This window comes from Thermobia domestica, chromosome 1 (assembly GCF_964235325.1).
Source record: "Thermobia domestica chromosome 1, izTheDome1.hap1.1, whole genome shotgun sequence".
NCBI lineage: Eukaryota > Metazoa > Arthropoda > Insecta > Zygentoma > Lepismatidae > Thermobia > Thermobia domestica.
Window position 1 is genome coordinate 254,265,323 of NC_137454.1, and position 21,287 is coordinate 254,286,609.

Genomic DNA, 21,287 nt, shown 5'->3' on the forward strand with positions numbered 1-21,287 from the left:
GAACCACATCTGCACACACAAGTCAATTAATTAATGTTAATTTCGCGCAGCAGGCAATAAGCTCGGATCTGGCATTCAATGACGTCCAAAAAGCGTTCAACTAGGTTAAGATTGGGTATGTTTGAAGGTTGTTGCAGCAATTACCACTGTGCTCCTCGAGCCACTGCAACACAACATTGGCCTTGTGACTAGGAACACTGTTCTGATGAAAGATGCCATTGTCAGCTGGAAGTATGGCCCGCATGACTGGGTTTACATGATCAGGAATCACCTGTCCATAGCTAAGAGCCATCATGGAGTCCACCACAAGCATAACTAATCCCTTGGATGATCATATGAAGGCTTTCCAAATCATAATGGAACTATCACCGAAGGTTATCAAAATCATAATGGAGTTCTGCACGTCTCGAGCAGCTGTTCCCATGGAAGTCTACATATTCTAACCCGACCATCGACATGATGAAGGCAATTACGAGACGTTGTGCCATTAGTCGGCGGTCCAATGATGATGGACACGTGCCCTGCCCATTGCAGTAGTAATCAACGATGCCGTGCACAATTAACCTCAGTCCACGTGTGGGGCGTCGGTTAAGGAAGCCCATATCTAACAGTATACAGTGAACTGTGTGCTAAGATATGCTCGTGCTTTGTATATTGTTCAAGTCGGCTAACAAACAAGGTTCTCTAATTGTCACACTCCGATTAGTTGAAACTCCTACAGTGAATAAAAGAATCAAAAGTAAGACATAAGTGTTTATATATATATATATATATATATATATATATATATCAGCCAACGTGGTTGATGAAGGACGCAAACACCTCCCTTAACTGTGAATATAGGACAATATGACACATTTTAGCAAGGCCATAACTAACAACGCACAATTCAGGTTTACGTTTTTTTTTTTTAAATATCGGGCATTGTGGGGGATGAAGGGGGCAATCAACCTCTAAAGTGCGAATATAGGGCAATATGACAACTTTTTAGCAAGGCCATAACTAGCAACACTCAATGCGGATTTGCTTGAAACTCCTGCAGTGATTAAAGGAATCAAAAATAGGACAAACGTGTTTTCAATCGGCCAAGTGGGGATGGAGGGGGCAAACACCTTCCTAAACTGCGAACATAGCGCAACAATACCCCTGTTAGCAAGACCATAACTCACCAAACATATCACCGCAGGTTCCCGACGCTTTCCTTCGCACATATTTCTCATAAATTTTAACCATTTTTCCAGAGTCGGTGATGGCATTTGGTTCTCATCCATATCGAAGTGTACAGTAACATCTTCGTTGTATATTAGCATGGCTTCATCTGCATCATCATTGATCAGTCCCCGGAGGTAATTTGAAAGGTGTCTTCGCCCTGTTTGGGGTTGGTTCCGGAATATCTACAATAGCAAAAATAGGCTGCAAGTAGACGACATTTAATGGGTTTACATATATTTTGGATATGGTCCTTTAGCTTTGGCCCAATAAACATAATGATATACATGGCTTATTGTGCGTATACCTCCCGTTCAGTGCACGTCATCAATGATATATAGCTTTTTAAATAAGATACAAACGACAATTCAAACAGTAGTAACGAATTCCAATCTTATCTCTGATCTTAACCAATATTTACAAGAGATCCATCTATTGTCTTTCATAGCAACAGTTTCAAGACAATAAGAAGTATGCATTTACCGTTCAGGACGTCCTAGGACTTTTCACATTGCAGATGGTGACACGATATTTGTAATTGATTCACCGCTTGCCAGACTTGCCGATAACTGTTACAATTCTTTGTTTCTTCCTCTATGAATTCCAAAAGCTTCTAGTGAGTCAACAGAGAGCGTTGCTACTAATGGCCTTGCTAAAAGGTGTCATATTGCCCTATGTTCGCAGTTTAGAGGGTATTTACCCCTTCATTGCCCACGTTGACCGATATAAAAGAAAACACGTATGTCCTACTTTTACTTACTTTATTCACTGGAGAAGTTTCAAGCAAATCTGCATTGTCTGTTGCTAGTTATGGCCTTCCAACAAAGGTATCATATTGTCCTATGTTCACAGTTTTGGAGAGTGTTTGCCCTGTCATCCCCCAAAGTGACCGATATAAAAAACATGTATGTCTTACTTTTGATTCCTTTATTCACTGCAGAAGTTTCAAGCAAATTTGGATTGTGCGTTGCTAGTTATGGCCTTGCTAAAAGATGTAATATTGCCCTATATTCGCAGTTAAGAGGGAGAGGAGTGTTTGCCTCCTTCAACTCTCACGTTGGCCAATATAAGAAACATGTATATCTTACTTTTGATTCCTTTATTCGCTGTAGGAGTTTCAAGCAACACTCGGAAAACCTTGCTTGTAAGATCTGGGGTAATTGTGCCACAGTTTGCGCCCTATCCTGTTGTACCAATATCGATAATCAACGACGTCCGATACCTTTAATGAGATGTGTTTGTCTCACATTTTGTGGTTTGCTGCTGGTTTGGTCCTTCCCCTACCTTTGTAGGACAATAACCATAGCAGGTCATGAACATGCGACAAGTTGCCTGTTTTCGAGATGCTCATTCTCACCGAACTGGTAATTACAATCTAGCCCTAATCAAACTTTGATATTTAACCAATCTTCCCCATGCATGCACAATCATCACACTGACTGATCGAGTAAGACCCCTGCCACCGTCTGGCGAGCGGTTCTATTGTACCTCGTGCCTCTTACGCCAGCCCAACGACTTTCTTCAAAAAGTAGCTTGTGGTCATAATGTTTTGTGTGGTGAGTGTACATATAGCAAAATGCAGTTTTAACTCGCAGATTGTATCAATTGTTGTTTATATTTTCCTGATAGTGGGACACGTACCCTTCACTTGCTCTTTTAATAACATTGAAATAAAACGAAAGTACCAACCAAATTATGAAAATGAAAATAAAACCATTTTTTTTTAATATAAAGCCTTATTTGCTATTCTAAAATAATGACACACAAGTTAAACACAAACTATTTGTGAATTCTTGTTAAAATTTTATAAATTCTACTAACGATTTGCACTACAAAGACGAAAATAGTTGAAACAAGGACTCCTGTATTGGAAGAGTATTACTGCTCTCCGATAAAAAATAAAAGAAATAAATAAAGGAAATTAATAGTTTAAAGAATAAATGAAGTATGGAATTTCGATAAAACATTTGAGAAGAGTTCTTTTTTTTTTTTTTTTGTATTTATAATTATCTTGAAATTATAGATTTACGTCGAAATCAAACCAATTAACTTAAACGATGTGGCACCACATAGCGCAGTTGCTGACGTTCTCGCCATTGATCCAAGCGGCCCAGTTTCCATTCCCGGTGGGAACACTTAGTCGAAAAAGTCTTACATGTCAGCCATTCTGAGTTAAGTTTACCTTGTTCACATCAGCCAAATGTTGGGATGGTACCTAACATAATTATCCGAGATCACTTCTCAGTTCCTTTCCTCTTCCCTAATTCCTCAGGTAATGTGAGCACCGATGAACGTCATCCCTCACACGTGATGGCCTAATATTTCCACAGATGCCAACAGCCTGAAATCTAATTCCTAATCATTAAGAAAAACTGTCTTTCAAATTCTGGGTAATTTGAATTGGTTAGAATCGAGACTACCTTGACTTATCAAACATTTAAGTTACTTGTAATCTTTTCATGTGACTGTTCATATCAACAAAACACATTTAGTGGTAGAGCGCTCACCTCTGGTGCCTGTAGTTCCTCGTTTGATCCCACGTTGCGCCAAGTGAGCCTTGTAACGGAAAGAAACCGTGTTCGCGTTCTTCCACTTTCTTCATTCTAGCATTTCGTTTGTTTTTAATATAATGTCTCTCTTGGTTTTGGTGTATAATCGTGGGACGTTAAATTAAACTTTTATTGGTTACTGCAAAGTCATTCATTCGTCATTTGATGATGTTCCACTAAGATCCTGTGCATGGTACTATTGCAGTGCGAGCAGAAAATTCAGATGAGACACCCATTTTGTGCCCGTCGAGTATTAAAGTGCGGACAATTAATCAGTAGCAATTCGTAGTCAGTAGAAGCACCGGTTGCAATATCAAAAGTATGTACGTACGCGCAAATGTTCCCCTCCTCCAGCTTTCTTGAGTCTTATCCAAAAAAATTTCAGGAAATGTGAAAAGGAAAATCTTTTTAAGTTCTATTTCTATATTTCTATATACTTTTACTGTCTCTAAAAATGTTTCTAGATATGCTTTCTGTCGTTATATTATATGTATGTATATTTTAAGAATATAGTTAAGAAATAACCTAGGCATTTAGTTGCCAATCAGCCATTAAATGAAAGCAAATCAACTTGGAACTTTCGATACCTTTTATTGTAGTGAATTACAGTTCTTTTCAGAGATAGTTACAAAGGTCCTGGGTACATAACAACGGTAGTACAGAGTATCAAAGATCCTGGGTTCTAGGATCGAGCTGTCCTAAACATAAAGCATTTTAACCTAGTTTGACAGCATTGATATATAACATATACATTACACAATGTAATTATAAGTGTATACAAAGAGTCATTCGCCTTGAAGACGAATTTCGAGAGAAAGCGATATTAAGCTCCCTTTCTACTCTAGAATACACCTGGCCAACGTCATAATGAGACCTAGTTAACTCTATCTTGCAATATCTTAATTAATAAGTTATGCATACTTGTAATATATGACTTATTGTACTTACATAATTACAACCATTCCTACACTATGTAACAAAATGTAACGACGAGTAAAATTCGCGATTACACAAAGTGACTTCAACACAAGTACACTTTGGCCGAAAGTTAATTCAGCTAGGTGATACAAGTCTCGGAGCTGATTATTTACTTGCCCTACAGACCACGGATGGGTCTTCGCGGGTTATGAAGCGCGATAGACTGTGCGGAGAGATCCAGCTCACGTATGGGTCTGAATCGTACTGAACCCCGAATGAATCGAAACAAGTCGTTATAAAGCATCTCAATTCTCTTTCACATTACAAACCGTAACTTTGACCCAACTACGTCATAGCCCTGTATCCTATTCCACTTTGGCCAAAATATTATTTTTGATATTTCTAAACTCGGTCACCGCTTTCCATCAATCTTGTAATGAGGACACTTAGTTATATTTCCGTTGAAGAACCTATTTCTTCTGTTTCTTTTGAATGTGACGTCACTCAAAAACTGTTAGATTTTCGGTGCAGTGGCTGTTAATAGTTTTGCGAAGAATTCTCTTCCGTGTTAAGGACAGTTATTGTGTTTGCTTTGTATTCTGTTTGCTTTATTGTTCACTAAAGTTTTTAACGCCTCTCTTTTTGATTTTTTTTTATAATAAAAAGGAAAATAAATTTTTCTGGATGTCGTCCCTTTTTCTCCACTGGAACGTGGTACTCCCATGCTAACGAAATACACCCGGTCAATACTGAAATGTATGACAAAGTTCTTGTTTCTGGATGAGTACCATGACCCTAGTAGGATGCGATCACAGGTCTAGCGTTATTGAGGTTCCTCAAGTGTCCATGTGCACTCGGTTGAGCAACGCAGTTCACCATGAATGTACTGGTACGGTTCTTGGAAGTGAAACGCTGAGCTTCTAGGTGAGTAGGCATATAGCCAAATAAGACGGGAAAAAACACTTTCACTTATAATCACTAAAATCGAAACACAAAATTCTCACTTAACACCTTCACTTTTGGCCGTTTCTCTCTCTTTTGACAAGTTAGGGTCTATGAACATATGTTGCCAAAGTTAAAACTTGTGAAAGAGAATGAGTAAAAGAAAAAACATCTGTATGCAATGCTACAGAGGGAAAAAAAGGCTTCTTTTATATTCAGTATGAATATTGAAATTCAATGTTTATACAATCAGAGTCACGAAAATGGTTGTGATAACTCATGATTAAAACCTGAAATACCTTTTTTCTGAGAGAGAGAACACTGGTCTCGAACACCATATAAAACAGTAACTCATGTTCTAATATTTACATGTAGTGAAAATGAACGTTGGCCGTGTATAGGGAGTTTTGTACAAGCATACTCTGTAAATTATGACTTATTGTACTTACATAATTACAACCATTCCTACACTATGTAACAAAATGTAACGACGAGTAAAATTCGCGATTACACAAAGTGACTTCAACACAAGTACACTTTGGCCGAAAGTTAATTCAGCTAGGTGATACAAGTCTCGGAGCTGATTATTTACTTGCCCTACAGACCACGGATGGGTCTTCGCGGGTTATGAAGCGCGATAGACTGTGCGGAGAGATCCAGCTCACGTATGGGTCTGAATCGTACTGAACCCCGAATGAATCGAAACAAGTCGTTATAAAGCATCTCAATTCTCTTTCACATTACAAACCGTAACTTTGACCCAACTACGTCATAGCCCTGTATCCTATTCCACTTTGGCCAAAATATTATTTTTGATATTTCTAAACTCGGTCACCGCTTTCCATCAATCTTGTAATGAGGACACTTAGTTATATTTCCGTTGAAGAACCTATTTCTTCTGTTTCTTTTGAATGTGACGTCACTCAAAAACTGTTAGATTTTCGGTGCAGTGGCTGTTAATAGTTTTGCGAAGAATTCTCTTCCGTGTTAAGGACAGTTATTGTGTTTGCTTTGTATTCTGTTTGCTTTATTGTTCACTAAAGTTTTTAACGCCTCTCTTTTTGATTTTTTTTTATAATAAAAAGGAAAATAAATTTTTCTGGATGTCGTCCCTTTTTCTCCACTGGAACGTGGTAATATTTATTGATTAAAGTATATGCTCTAATATTGATTTAATATATACTCTTTTTTCTAAATCATTTTCAAGGTACATTTACACACTATATAAATATACAAAACTTCTGCACTCAATGTTATTGAACAAGAGATAAATCGAATATATAGCATGTGCTGTAAGCCATGAATGATGGCGTAACCCAAAAGAATAAGAAAAAAATAAAAATAAAAAATTGCACATATTCATACATGCAGTTAAACAAAATTATTTAATTAAATAAACTCTACGTTATTTAAAATGAAAGATCTTTCTTCGAACTTTTTGAGCTTCAATTTTTTTTTATGACCATTGAAATCTGAAATACTACTCGCCAAGTCTTTCTGAATAGAAAGCATCGCTACCGCAAATATTTTCCGCTTTATTTTCTTTAGGGTACAGAAACACCTCGCTCCTCGACAACATGCATTTTATTAGCATTTTTTTTTTTTTTGTATGAATATAAGGAGGAAAAGTCAATTTTCAGTAACCACGTATTTTTGTCTGCTGTTCTACTGTAAAGAAGCATGAAATCTGTTTTTTTTTCTTCGAAAATGAAAAGAAATAGTTTAATTCCAGCAAATTAGGCTAAATAAGACATGATTATTGAAAGTGAATAATTTTGAGATTATTTTTTTTTTATGCTCTCCGCCGGAAATTGAACACGGGGTCGTGTGCACGAAACACAGAGAGCAGTGGTAGAACTTTTTCTCCTTCGAGACATTATTAATATTATTATTTGGAATGATTTGTCAGTTTTGAATCAATGGTAATTAACCGTGAATTCGATAACACGGAATGTGATGCTGAAGATACTCTGAATAGAGGTTTGGGAGTGGTAGGAGTATATTTCAAAGTAGGAAAAAAGTACGAACTGTGATTGCAAGCATTAGTTATTTCTGCTATTATCAACGTTCGTTTGATTTTATTTGGTTTACCATTCATTCTATACCTCATATTACATGTATGTTTCACTATTGTGTCTTCTTTATTTCAGTTCTTAACTGTAACGATGTTTTAAATTGAAGAAATTTTGTGAAAACAAAATCAGGCAACCTCTTAAGCACAAAAAGAAAATGTATACTTCTGTGCATAGTAAGATTATTATTCTTTCCGTGTTACAAATTATTTCGTAGATTCTAAATTACTTGGGGTCTCTGGTTCGACCTCAGGTTGCATCAAATGGACTTTGTGATGGACAAACACCGTGTACGTGTGTTTTTTCGGGTTTATCTTGTTTCATCCCAATCTTCATTCCAATATTTCGTTCATTCCCATCATCTCCTTTAACATATGGCAATAAAATATATTGATGAGAGATTAATTATAAATAACTTAACTGGGTGGAGTGAGAAGAAATATCATAATTATTAAGTCCTGTTGACTGCATTTATAATTCAGTTTTTCATTAAATATACTTCCTGGTGTTCTATGTTGGAATCTCCGATTTCATGGCTGGTAATATGACAATACCAAAAAAGGAAAACATCTTACTTGAAAGAGAACCCATACTGGACAGTTCTTGAGGCAGTAAACATTCTTAAAAACTGCACCGATATGAGCACAAAATTAAAATACGGAATTATATTATATTTTGATATTTCCCTGTTATAATCATAATGAACATTTAAGACTACAAACGGCGCAGGATTTTCTCCACCCGCAAGTGTGGGGGAGGGAAAAGACCGATACAAAACGTATTATCGAATATGCACACCTTAATCCAATTTTCTTCATGTAAAATGTAATATAATAATTATTGACTCATATTTCATAACTCTATTAACTATAGTAAATATATTAATTACTGTAGTGAGTGAGTAAACAAATCTAAAATGTTTGAGCATGTATTTTGAGGAGCCGAACCCCTTTTGAAAATCCAGGGGACCACTGGCCCCTTGTTGCCGATGTCTATACTTAGGACTTTACTATAAAACCACCGTAACATATAATCTCGCTTCTCTCAATCAGAAAATGATAAGAATCTGTGTGGGCCATTACACCAAGTCAAGCCCGCTTGCATTGTTGGTCCTAAAGTTATGAAGCTGCTTTCTTTTAACTACTACTCAAGTTTCCTTCCAGAAACTTTTGTTCGGGAACAGGATCAAAAGGGGCTGGACTGGAGGGCGATTCAATTTTCTTAGCTTCAAGGGGAACGTTATTCAACTTTGAGAGGGCAAATCTCCCCCAATATTATGCATGGAAGAAACACTACTACCACCAGACGTGTATTTGTTCTTTGTGAGTTTGTGTTTTGTGAAGAACTTCTTTCTTCCAAGCTTCTGTATCTCACTCACCCTATCAATTGTCAAGCGCTGCCAAGCGGAGGAATTCGTAACTATTACAGAAGCTGACTACATACCAGTTGCGGAGCAAGGTGCAACTGGAAGCGGACAATACGGGAGGATAGTAGCGATGCAGGAATAAATCCACTTCCCAAGTTAGGAGATAGGAGCTCGCTGCCATATGCTCAATGTTACTGCTTCCAGTGGCAACGCTCGCTGCAACTGGAAATGTAAATCTCTCTCTCTCTTTCAGTTCTTTAATTGATTTTTTAAAAGAAACTCTTCAATACTGTCTTGCGCTCAAGAGCAAATGTTTATGTTTTTACTGATACACTACTTTAATACTTAAAAATATCTTTATTATTTAAAAAATATCCAGTTGCACAACCATGTATAACATATAGTAACAGCCGCCGCCTGCAATTAATGCTCAGCGATATTGTCAGACAATGACAAGATTGAAGTTCACATGAAGCAACCTTCCTTTCTCATACTTGGCGTTCTCCTTTTTGACGAAAGTGTGAGACCACACTCACTGGCGGTAACGTAAATCTATTCGACCACCCTCGTTTGGGAAGCGCCTTGTCCATCCAACGTACTGTTCCCACCTCGCGCCCAGCTAATTCCATCTTTTTCTAACGTTGAAGAAGGCTTCCCACGGAAGGCACTTTGGACTCAATGATAGAGTGAAGACAGCCATGAAGAAATTATTTCCGTATGCAGAACTCGTATTTTTTAAAAGAGGGGTTTTAAACTTTGTAAAGCAGTGTGACAAACGCATCAAAGCACTATGAAAAGTGCAAAGTCCTCAGGTCTTAAATGGAAGAATTAAGTACGATTTGTTCTTTATATCGCAATATATTGTTTGTCTTGCATAAATAATAGCCGCCGGGGAAAACTTATCTTCCGATGTTAACTCAACGATATGTGTAACCTTAATTATATTTTAAAGCTCTGTGTATATCGAAAGTTTTGTACTTACTTGGTTTAATTTCAGGCCATTCCTTATGTTGTATCCTTACATCCTCAAATTCGACACTAGCATATGATAGAATGAATCTGATGGGCTCTGCTCGACGTCGTGCATCAAAATAGATTAGTTTATATTGTGGAGGCATTGTTGTGTATACCAAGCAGCTATTTCCTAAGGAAAATCATAAATAAATGAGACAAACATAAGAAAAGTCGAAATAGGCTATAGCTTCTTTATCTTATTAGATGTTGCCAGGAATTTTCATATGAATGTGCACAAAGGTAATTAAAGCAGAACTTTTCATATGAGTGTACCCAAAGACAATTAAATCAGAACTTCTCATATGGGCGTGCTCAAAGGTAATTAAAGCCGGTGACAAACATCTTGGCATTTCAGCTAAACGAATAAAACGCAAGCTCTGACGCAAGGTTGCCGAGTGTAAGGGGTGTGGCTATGGCTAAGCAGACAAACTACAGCGCGATCAGGTGGCAGGGGATAGACGTGGATGTGTGCAAAATAAACGTGGCAATACCGCTGGCCTCTCATTTGCTAGCAGCTTTTAAAGGAAATGTGGAGCACCGCCTTCAAATGCCAAGATGTTTGTCACGCCGTCTAAAACAAAACTTTTCATATGAATGTGCACAAAGGTAATTAAAGCTGAACTTTCCATATGAGTATACACAAAGGTAATTAAAGCAGAACTTTTCGTATGAATGTACACAAAGGTAATTAAAGCAGAACTTTTTATATGAGCGTGCACAAAGGTAATTAAACTAGCGCTTTTCATATGAATGTGCACAAAAGTAATTAAACAACTTTTCACATGAGTGTGCACAAAGGTAATTAAAGCCCACATACTCTCCCCCTATTGCATACTCAGCGCTCATTAAATTGCGATTTTAGTGTAATATAAATCAAATAGAATGATATTTCAAAGAATTGAATCGTTACAGATAGAACTTTAGAATATATAACAATTGCAGAAAACACGTAATCAAATCATTGATTCCGTTCGGAAACATAATACCAAGGAATAATTTTTGAACTGGGGTGCCAAAATCAGGTAAATTCACCATGTTTACAGGAGAAATGAGTTGGTGTAACGTAAGTGTAATTACTAAGTACTAACATAACATAAGCTAACCTAACCTAACTTAACCTAACCTAGCCTAAACTATCAAAAAAGAAAATATAGGAAGAAAGTACGAATTTTAAGCAAAGAATTCTGGGCCCCCAAATACAAATATCCTAACCCAGTTATAAACAGGACGAACAATTAAAACCAGATATGAGGAGCATAAAATATTTACAATTAAACCAACCAGGTAAATCAGCATTAGCACAATATACATTAGAAGAGTAACATAAAATGTTTGAAAATGCGTCGGTAATATGTAGGTTATCCACTCAAAGATATGCGTCGGTTATCTACTCACGGATATAAAAATAAAAAAAGATTAAGAGAAGCAATGGAAATAAAATTAGATGATAAAATATTGAATAGAGAGGAAGATTTGAAATTGAGTGAAATTTGGAATATTTTATTACAATACTACTACTACTACTACTACTACTACTACTACTACTACTACTACTACTACTACTACTACTACTAATATTACTACTACTACTACTACTATTACTACTACTAATATTACTACTACTACTACTACTACTACTACTACTACTACTACTACTACTACTACTACTACTAATAATAATAATAATAATAATAATAATAATAATAATAATAATAATAAAGAGGATGATGAAAATAATAATAATACAGTAATAATAATTAAGAAATTTTATAGATTTGAATGAAACCGTAAATTATAACAATATATAATTGTTTCATATTGAAATGTAAAATTGTAAAATTAAAAATAATGTACAACAATTCTCAAATTAGTTGAACTCTGTTGATGAACGAAGTCAGTGCGTTTGGAACGTTAAGTTGAAATAAAATTAAAACACGAATGGAATACCAAAAATTGAACTTTTTAAATTATAGATATCTTCGTAAAAATCAGCTGAATATAAATCTTATAAAGTTAAGATAGCTAAAACAAATAATGTCATTTGTCTCACTTTAATTTTTAAAAATGTGTTCACTTGAAGACGTAGAATCATTTTATCGTTATTATCATTGTGACTTCTGTTACCTCAAACAAAAACTTCAAGAAAATTGTATATTTTGGGCGTAAATAAAGAAACGAGAATAATGACATAACACTTAATAAAAAGTAAATGAAACAGAGCATCGAAACTACAACTGAAAATGCGAAACAATGAAGTGCTAGATATGACTTATTCAAGAAGAAGCCCTACATTTGCAGTACGATGCAGGGAAACAACTAGTTTCAATAACTTCTCTCCATTCACTGACAGAATAGCATCGCTAGCTACAGTGCTAAATGCTATTATGAGCAGAGAGTAGCAAGTGTCAGAAGTGAGTTTGTGGCTGAAGTTTCTCAGAAACTTTGGTGATCACTACTCCTCACTGACTCATATTAGCCCCGTATCATCTGTTTGTCTGCTTGCTGCCTACTTTGAACTTGCATGTTTCTTAATGTCTTCTGTACACTAATAGAAATGATGCACATTAAGCTTTTCATGTATCATTTAAGATATCTATTCTTCCCAAAGTTATTAGAAGAGAACTTCTTTGATACTACTGAAAGTAATATAAAGTAAATACATTGGTTTCATTTTGAAGGGTTAAATGTATATACAATTAAGTGATTATTAGTGATATATTTTATCATCTGAATGATCTGTTGGAAGTTTTGGAAGTAGCAAATCAGTAGTTGGAAGATTTCTCGTACTTCGAAAGTAATGTTTGTAGTTGCGGTGGCTCAGTGGTAGAGCGTTCACCTCCGCTGCTTGGGATCCCTGGTTCGATCCCAGCTCGCGCTGCGTGGACTTTCTGGTGGACAAACACTGTGCTCGTGGGTTTTCTCTGGGTTCTCCCGTTTCCCCCACTTTCTTCATTCCACCATTTCATTCCTTTCTCATAATCACCGTCTCCTTTAGCCTAACCGGCATAACCGTAGGACGTAAAACTGATAGATTTATTTGTTTGTAGTTATGACAATGTTTTGTGTTTGTAAACACGATAATTTATTAATGTTCGATTGTAAAGTTTCTTGTAGGTTTTTATGATGGAAATATCATTTGGTGGGTTTTGCAATTAGTAGGAGGTATAGTAGTAAGCTTGAAAAGCTAGGGGGAGAAAGGGCGAACTCGAAAAATCGATTTCTTAAAAAAAATTCCTCGCATCAAACAGGTCTGGACAACACATAGATACCGCATTTTAACCTGCTACGTCTTTAGTTTTCTCACAGTTTCTAGATAAACAAAGATTCGCCCTTGCTACCTTAAGGAACTTGCAAAACTTTCAGCTTGATTTCCAAACACCTCGATTTCAGGATTCGCCCTTTCTCTTCCAAGATTCTGAAATGAAAATATAAATATTATTTGGAGATTCCGCTTAAGTACAGGCTATGTCAGGGAAACAGGAATCAGAAGGGGATAAGTTGAAAGTAGTATATAATCTTCTGTTAGTAGAATAAGTAATGTGTATTTTAAAAAAGAAGTTATCAAATAATATCCTGAAATTGTAAAATATAAAAGGAATATAGAGAAACACTCAATAAACTACGAGCACTCAATTAAAACAATGAAGTTCGTAAGAAGGTGCATTAATGAAAACTTATCCTCAATACTGTTAATATAAGAATCTAATGATGGATGATGATCTTCACGCAACAGAAATAATACCTAGGTACAGTCTACGATTTCATAAGAAAGCGTATGAATAGTATTCTTCTTGTTTTAACAGATTGATTCCAAAAAGCAAGGATAATGGAATGCACATTGAGATAATATTTATGTATTAAATTTTAGTTTCACTTTGACAGCACGATATACTGTATATATATTTGTAATAGTCTCTCTATTTATAAAAAATGATACAAAATATTAATTAGTGACCTATGGCTATTAACTTCTAGCGACAAGAAGACGTATGATTAATGGAAGTGAATTATTATGAAAGAATTGATGGAATAAGAATGCGGAAGGAAACAAAATATATAGTGTTGCCCATAAGGTTCAATTTTCTCGTCTCGTAAATTTTTAGAAGTTTCCTCTCGTCTCGATTCGCAAAAAAAATTCTTTCTCATTTCGTTTTGTAAATTTATATACAAAAATTTACGCCCTGATTTCTTTCCTAATTTCATCTAGAGGTTATCAGAATCCTCTCGCGTCACGAAAGGCGCATGAAAGGTGTAATATAACAGCATTTAAACTATATCTAATATTGGAGTATATTGTGTAATGACTTGTGCATTTTTAGACATCAATAAACATTCTTCATTGTGTTCGTACAATGACTTTATACATTTATAGCTTTTATATATATATATATATATATATATATATATATATATATATATATATATATATATATATATATATATAAAACAATATAGAAATAAGTGCATTGAATTAAGTTACCCGACACTGGGAGATAGACATGACTTCTGGAAGTCCGAAGTCCTGTCATCTCTGAATACCGGGTATGTTAAACTCTACTAATAAAGGGAATCTAGGAAGTCCGATTTCCTTTAAAGAAGTAATAGCACTTATAAGTAGAAAATTTACTTGTTAATTTCTGTAGCAGTTATTTTTCTTATTCTTTTATTTTATTTTCATTAATATTTTGTATATTGTTATTTTATAATTTAATATGTTTATGTATTTTTTATGTATATTCTTTAATATATTGGATACATCCAAATATTAATTTTCTTCTTTAAATAAATAAATAAATAAATAAATAAAAAATATACCATAAATCATGTAACACTAAAACAGTGTTTGAAATCTGAGACTTCGATGAACTACTGCTGCCCACGAAACTCGACAAATTTCTCATCTCGACGAGAATCGAGAGAAGACTAGAAATTTCTCGTCCCGTGTGCAACAGCAACGGCAGAACCTCGAGAAAACTCACGGACATGAAACTATGCACCACAAACTCACACGAATTGAGAGTGAATCACGGATCATTAGCACCAGAAGTAAACGTTTTATAAACACTGAACTACCATGACCCTCTCTCTATTTATATATAAGAACGGCTCGGGCGAATATAATGGTGTGTGCTACTTACCGTGATATTGAATTATTAGGTGGAAAGTGTTGGGATTAAACCATAGAACAGTATGTAGGTAATTTAATTTTGGAAATGTATGAGGGTGGGCTGAAAAGTTTTGCCTATTGATTAATATACATAGTGAACATAATTTAATGAAATAAAAAACATCGTGTATGTTTATATTTAGGCTTCAGTTCTGGAACATCATTTCTCCACATAGTCACCATCCACTTCCACACACTTCCTCAACGGAGAACCAGTCCTTCCATGACATCACACTAGAAATCCTTGCATTTAGAGTGATACCACGATCGTACAGCACGCTTGACGTTCTCACCTGATGAGTAGTGCCCTTAAGGTGTTTCTTCAGTTTGGGAAAGTTGGAAAAATCACTGGGTGCAAGATAAGGGTGTGTGGGAGAACGTGTATCCAAGCTTTAGTATTGTGTCGGTGGTCAGCTTGCTAGTGTGAGAAGAAGAGAAGCTCCATTGTCAGGACTGACGTGTGTCAGACCAGCCTTTAACTTTTTTAGGGTTTTGATGTATCACTATGAGTTCACGGTGGTGTCCTTGTGAAGAAACTTGGTGTGAACCCAACACAAAAAAACAGAGACAGCATGATTTTTCTCGCAGATGCACAGATTTTGAACTTTTTTTTGGGAGCGAGAGAATCTCTGTGATGTTACTCCATGGATTGCCTCTCCTTACACAGCTTGTATCCGGCGAAAAATTTGTGCGGGCAAAATTCCTTTCGTCGTCAAGAATTCGATTACACCTCCCTAAGCAGTGGCGGCCGGTGGATTGTGGTTTCGGGTGTTGCAGTACAAACGATCGGAGACACAAGTTATAAAATGGACTCATTGAATAATCAGCACAACTTTAGATGCAAATTCTACGTGACATGTGAAATTAAATAGCAGTCTGTTTTAAAAAATAAAAAATAATGCGGAACATTTTATCCGATTAGTCACATTATTATCTAGTAAGTTTATTCTCCTGTCTTTGGTTGGAGCAAATCTGTCTAATACATGCTGGTTGGACTCTGGTATTCTTACTGTCAGGTCTTTTTCGATGGAAAGCATAACCAATGGTGATAACCTTTCTTGGGACATTCAATTCCTTGAAAGTATCGATTCTTTTGAATGTGCAAGAAAGCATTCCTTCTTTTGCTGACGTCATAGGTACAGTTAATATTAATTTCAGAACTTTATAGATTCACTAACTTTTTTTTTTTTTTAGATTATTGTAAGCAATTCATTCTAGCAAACCCAATCCCTGACAATAAGCCGAATTCCTCTGCAGTGTAGACTGAAGGCAGTTACTGACAGAGATTAGTGTTACAAAAAATTTAAATTGAACACACTTTATTCACAGTTTATCCAGAAAAATTTTAAATAAATTGTGGAAATATATCTAGTGCAAACAACATTACTGCCATAAGATATCCTGTTAATTTAAACCGGATTTTTTTTTCGAACATTCTCCTTAATTGCCGTTTGCTTGTTTTGTCTAAGCCTTAATTGCAAGTTTTTCTTAAGTTGAAAGCTTCCTTTTTTTGTAAGTTATTTAGAGAAGTCATGGGGTAGAATTCATTCAGAATTTGTAGGTTATTTACAGAATTAGAACACACACAATACAATTAACCCCTTTCTGCATGATTTTTATCTTTTAGCAAATAATAATAATAATAATAATAATAATAATAATAATAATAATAATAATAATAATAATAATAATAATAATAGAAATCCTCATATGGGAACTTGGAAAAATGAATTAAAACTTGAATTTTAGATTTCTCACTTAATTCCGACGAGAAATAAGTAAGTGCTATATATGGCACACTTTCAACTCACAAAGAACATGCCGGATGACACCAAAATCTCTTATTCATACACGTCAATATCTCACACAGCAGATAAAACAGTCATTTGGTGCCTTTGATAAATCACAAAAAAGCTAAAGTGAAAAAAGGATGTGTGCCATATATGTCACGGCATGAGGTAAGGGGTTAAATCTAATAATTAAAAACCAAAATAGCTTATTAAAAATCAGCTGATATAAAAGAGATACCAGTATATGAATTGCGAATCTCACATACATACATCAACACATACACGTGCGTAAAAGAAAAACTACGTTCCAAATTATCCGTCTTAGTTGTTAAGCAATGCACGATGAACACAATATACTTCCACATGAGGTGAAACGACGCTTATCAATGCCATACGTTCTGGAAAGCAAACTTCGAAACCCGCCAGATACAGGAACAGCATTAACAGCAGGAACAGCATTCCAAGTCTAAGAACGTCAAAACAAAAACATTGTCAGTTTTACACTCAGAAATGTTTGCTTGGACGGATCCAATATGTCTATGTAATATCGAACCTGTCTTATTCTGCACCCGAAAAGACGATACGCAATTCCTAATTACTGTCACCTATATTTTAAGAAAAAAATGATAGAACGATTACTTTTATTAGAAAAGAAAGAGTATATGATGGGGCGTAAAATAAAATATTTAGCCTAAATCAATCATTTCTGTGTTAAACAGTCCGTTAGGGAAGTCTACAAATGTTAGTCGAATTTCGCAATTTTTGGGAGGTCCGAACCCCGTGGACCCCCTTCGTGACTGCGCCCCTGAGCATTTCAAACTAGTCTCAAATTCAGTGTGATTGTTTCCCATCATAGCTTTATGTGGAAAGTTTTCAAGAGTATAAAATACACTTATTTTACAAAGGAAATATATATGTATATGTATTAAAATAGTATCCACAGAGAGGGATTCTAATATTGGCTTATTAAAATTTGGTTCACAAATTACTGTACAAGAAGCCTTCATTATCTATATAAGCTAAGAAATAATTTGTAAATGCGAGCCTACTTTCATTTGTTTTCTGCTTTAGTATATTACTTTCATTCTTATTTTGTAATTCTGCAATCACTTTTTTTTTAAATATATTAATTATATTGGTTTGCTTCAGTATAGTCCCGTAATTTAAAAATATGGATACATAAAAACAAATTCTGTTTGTTAATTGGTAGTGAAATAAAATTCCGAAATCTTATTTAGCGTTAAAAACTGTCTCGTTCACTGGAAACCGTGCTATGTTGCAGAAGCACTGCAACGATCAGAGCCTTTAACTTCTGAGATAGGGGAAAGGAGACTTAACATTCGCTCCAATTGCCGCGCTGAAGGAATCTGATCGTTGTATGCTCGCTGCAACGCAATATAAATTAGATACTCTGTGACATATTGTTTTCCACTTTTTAAAATAGATTAACGGAACAGACAGTTATGGAAGTTAAAAATATGTTATTTAAAGTATATGGGAGTGTTAGAAAGTATTTTTTTTCCTGTTCTTTACTACTACTGCTAATATTTTTTTTAAAAAAAATACTTTGGTCGTTGCGCAACGCTGCAACAATAACATTAGCCGCCACTCTCCCTAAGAGTTGGGTACATTCATACCAGTCGCCATTTTGGTCACAACTGCTAATCGCGAGGCCAGATGAAAATTTTGGAGTTAACGAAATAAGATGTTTTCAAAAAATTAGACAAACACCATTGTTTCGAAATTGTTTTACACATGTTTTATAATTAGTAGTATACGTAAACAGAATATTTTTTCCTTATTAGATATTTTGTCCTGTGAGAAAGGCTCCGAAAGGATAAGAACATTATACACAATTCTATCCCTTAATAGTGGTATAAACGTTGTGAGACAGATGAATATACATCTAGTACTAGAGGTCCTTTAAATCGTTATTACACATTACGTTTTTATATGGAAAAAACAGAACATGTGAGTCAGCAGAAAGAACTTACCCAACGATTGCGTTCGTTGACAGACACACACTTCCGAATCAAGCTGCTCCTTATGTAATAAGTCATTGACACACCTCCCTTGTTATCTTTAAGCCTCTTTTTATCTAAGTGTTGCAACATGCTCAATGTGAAATAAGATAAAAATAAATATATATAAATCCTTATCTCTTCCATGCTTGTTGGGTACCACACGTAGAGATGGCGACATAGTAAGCTCTAAAACATGATTTCAGCTTTGCTACAGCCACTTCTTAGCTTATACAGGGCGGAGCAGAGGAAACACATGATTTTTAAATCGCTAATACTCGGTGACGAATAGGAGCATTGATTTTCAGTGACCGTTGGCAGATATCTCAGACAATGCAGTTTCAGTCGTTTTGGAGCGTTGGAGCGTAGAGCATCGTGTGTTCACAGTCGACCAGTTCTATAGAAACAATGATTCTGTGGTCACGGTTCAACTTCTATCGAAAGTTTAATGTCGAACGTCGAGGTACAGTCCCACATCGAAATACTATACTCCTATGGGCTGCAGCGTTCAGAAGTACTGAATCTCTGATGAAAAATAAACCATCTGGTCAGTTCGAACTCCGGAAAACGTAGGCAGAGTGACAAGGGCAGTTCTTACTAGTCCGAAACGACCCGCTACGCGACAGGCTGTATCGCTGGATATTTCACGTCGTTCGCTTCATCGCATCTTACGTGATGACCTCAAATAGTCTTTTTCATCACTATCTTTTATTAGTCAACTTACCTCTGCCAGTTCTTTTCCCTCTGACTGAGTAAACATAAACCAAGCTGTGACGTCATGCAGATATTATTTGGAAACGACTGATATATCGATTAAAATCAGTGTTGAACCTCGCAATAGTATGTCCGATATAATAGTGAGGCCTCCACCTATAGATCATAATTTACATGCCAAAGTAAACGAATGTACAGTACGAATACAGTATCGAATTCAATGGCGTATACAAGATGGATTTGAAGGTTTTAGCCCGCTCCTTTGAGAAGAACTTTTTGTGAAGTAAACATTAACTACATTAAGATGCATATACAAATATCACGCGTGTTCTTGAAGAGTGTGAGACTGAGTACTTGAATTCTCCTCCTCCTCTTGATGAAATTCTGCGCACGCCACTGATCAGATTAGTCTTAAACTTGCCAAAAAATTGTAAAATAACAATAGTAAGAAGGTAATCACATATTTGGATTAAAACCACACTCATATAATGTTTATTATAATATCAATATTTGTTTTGAACATTTTTTTTAAATCACAATTTTTTGATCATGCATAAACAGAAAGGAAACTGAATAAAAACAAATAGGAATAGCTATGAATATATATCAACGGTTTTTCCTGTTTCTAGTACTTCATTGCATGACCTGACCTACTGGGGTATGAAATTTAGAATCTAATGATCTGGTTTTAAGAATCTTCTTCTACTCCGTTTGGAGTTTTCGTAAATATTTAGGAGATTTTCTTCTGCATTTTTTCATACCTTCTCACATAGGCCCAACATATTCAAGTCTGATTGTTGTGAAAGCTAATATCTGCGAATTTGGGGTGCAAACCAACTTTGATTCTTTGGACCACTATTTGAAGTATTTTTCCTCCTGTAATGTACATACATTAGCGTATGCAAATATATTTAAATCGTGCTATGCATAATTATTTTGTGCCTATTTACATATTTAACATATATTTTCCGTATAATAATTTGCATTTAGTGTAGGATAAGTAAAGGATTAGTTGTGGGAATAATTGAGTATAGTTTATTTCATTTTTGTGTATTTATTATTATTATTATTATTATTATTATTATTATTATTATTATTAGTAATTATTATTATTATTATTATGTGTGTTATGTCAATGTCATGGGAAGGATTAGTACAAGACAGCGATTTAGAATAAAATATGAGCAGAAGGCAATGCTCTAGGAAATCATAGGAAGCTGGAACGTATATCGCATGAACCCAGCACAGAGAGAGAGAGAGAGAGAGAGAGAGAGAAAGAGAAAAGTTGGGAGATTTTTTGTCTCAAGGTAAAGAACACCCAGGAGTTAGATGCAGCTGGTGCATAGTTGCTAACTCAATTTTTCAGAAAGAAGAGAATATGGCTAAATCTTCAGTATTCAGGAACTGCGAAAGATATGTAAGAAAAGAATACCATGGTCGGAGACAGTGAGATCTGGAGACACCGAGTCGAGAGCAGCCATGGTTTAAGTTTGCTTGCTGGAGTTCGTAAGTACATGCAAGATTT

General features: G+C 35.4%; 1 protein-coding gene across 2 annotated transcripts in view; it reads right to left on the minus strand.

Annotated features, from left to right (window-relative positions):
* Positions 1–21,287, minus strand: part of LOC145660469 (glutathione S-transferase-like) — a 77,140-nt gene that overhangs the window by 26,494 nt on the left and 29,359 nt on the right. Inside the window, exons 1-2 of one of the 2 annotated variants that reach the window (XM_081725547.1) lie at positions 19,022–19,658; positions 10,039–10,200 (exon numbers count right to left, since the gene is read on the minus strand). In XM_081725547.1, the coding sequence (XP_081581673.1) occupies positions 10,039–10,174 (136 nt within the window). In that variant the 5' untranslated portion in view covers positions 10,175–10,200; positions 19,022–19,658. Of the gene's footprint in view, positions 1–10,038; positions 10,201–19,021; positions 19,659–21,287 lie in introns of those variants that run through there. The other variant, XM_081725554.1, reaches the window with a different exon arrangement.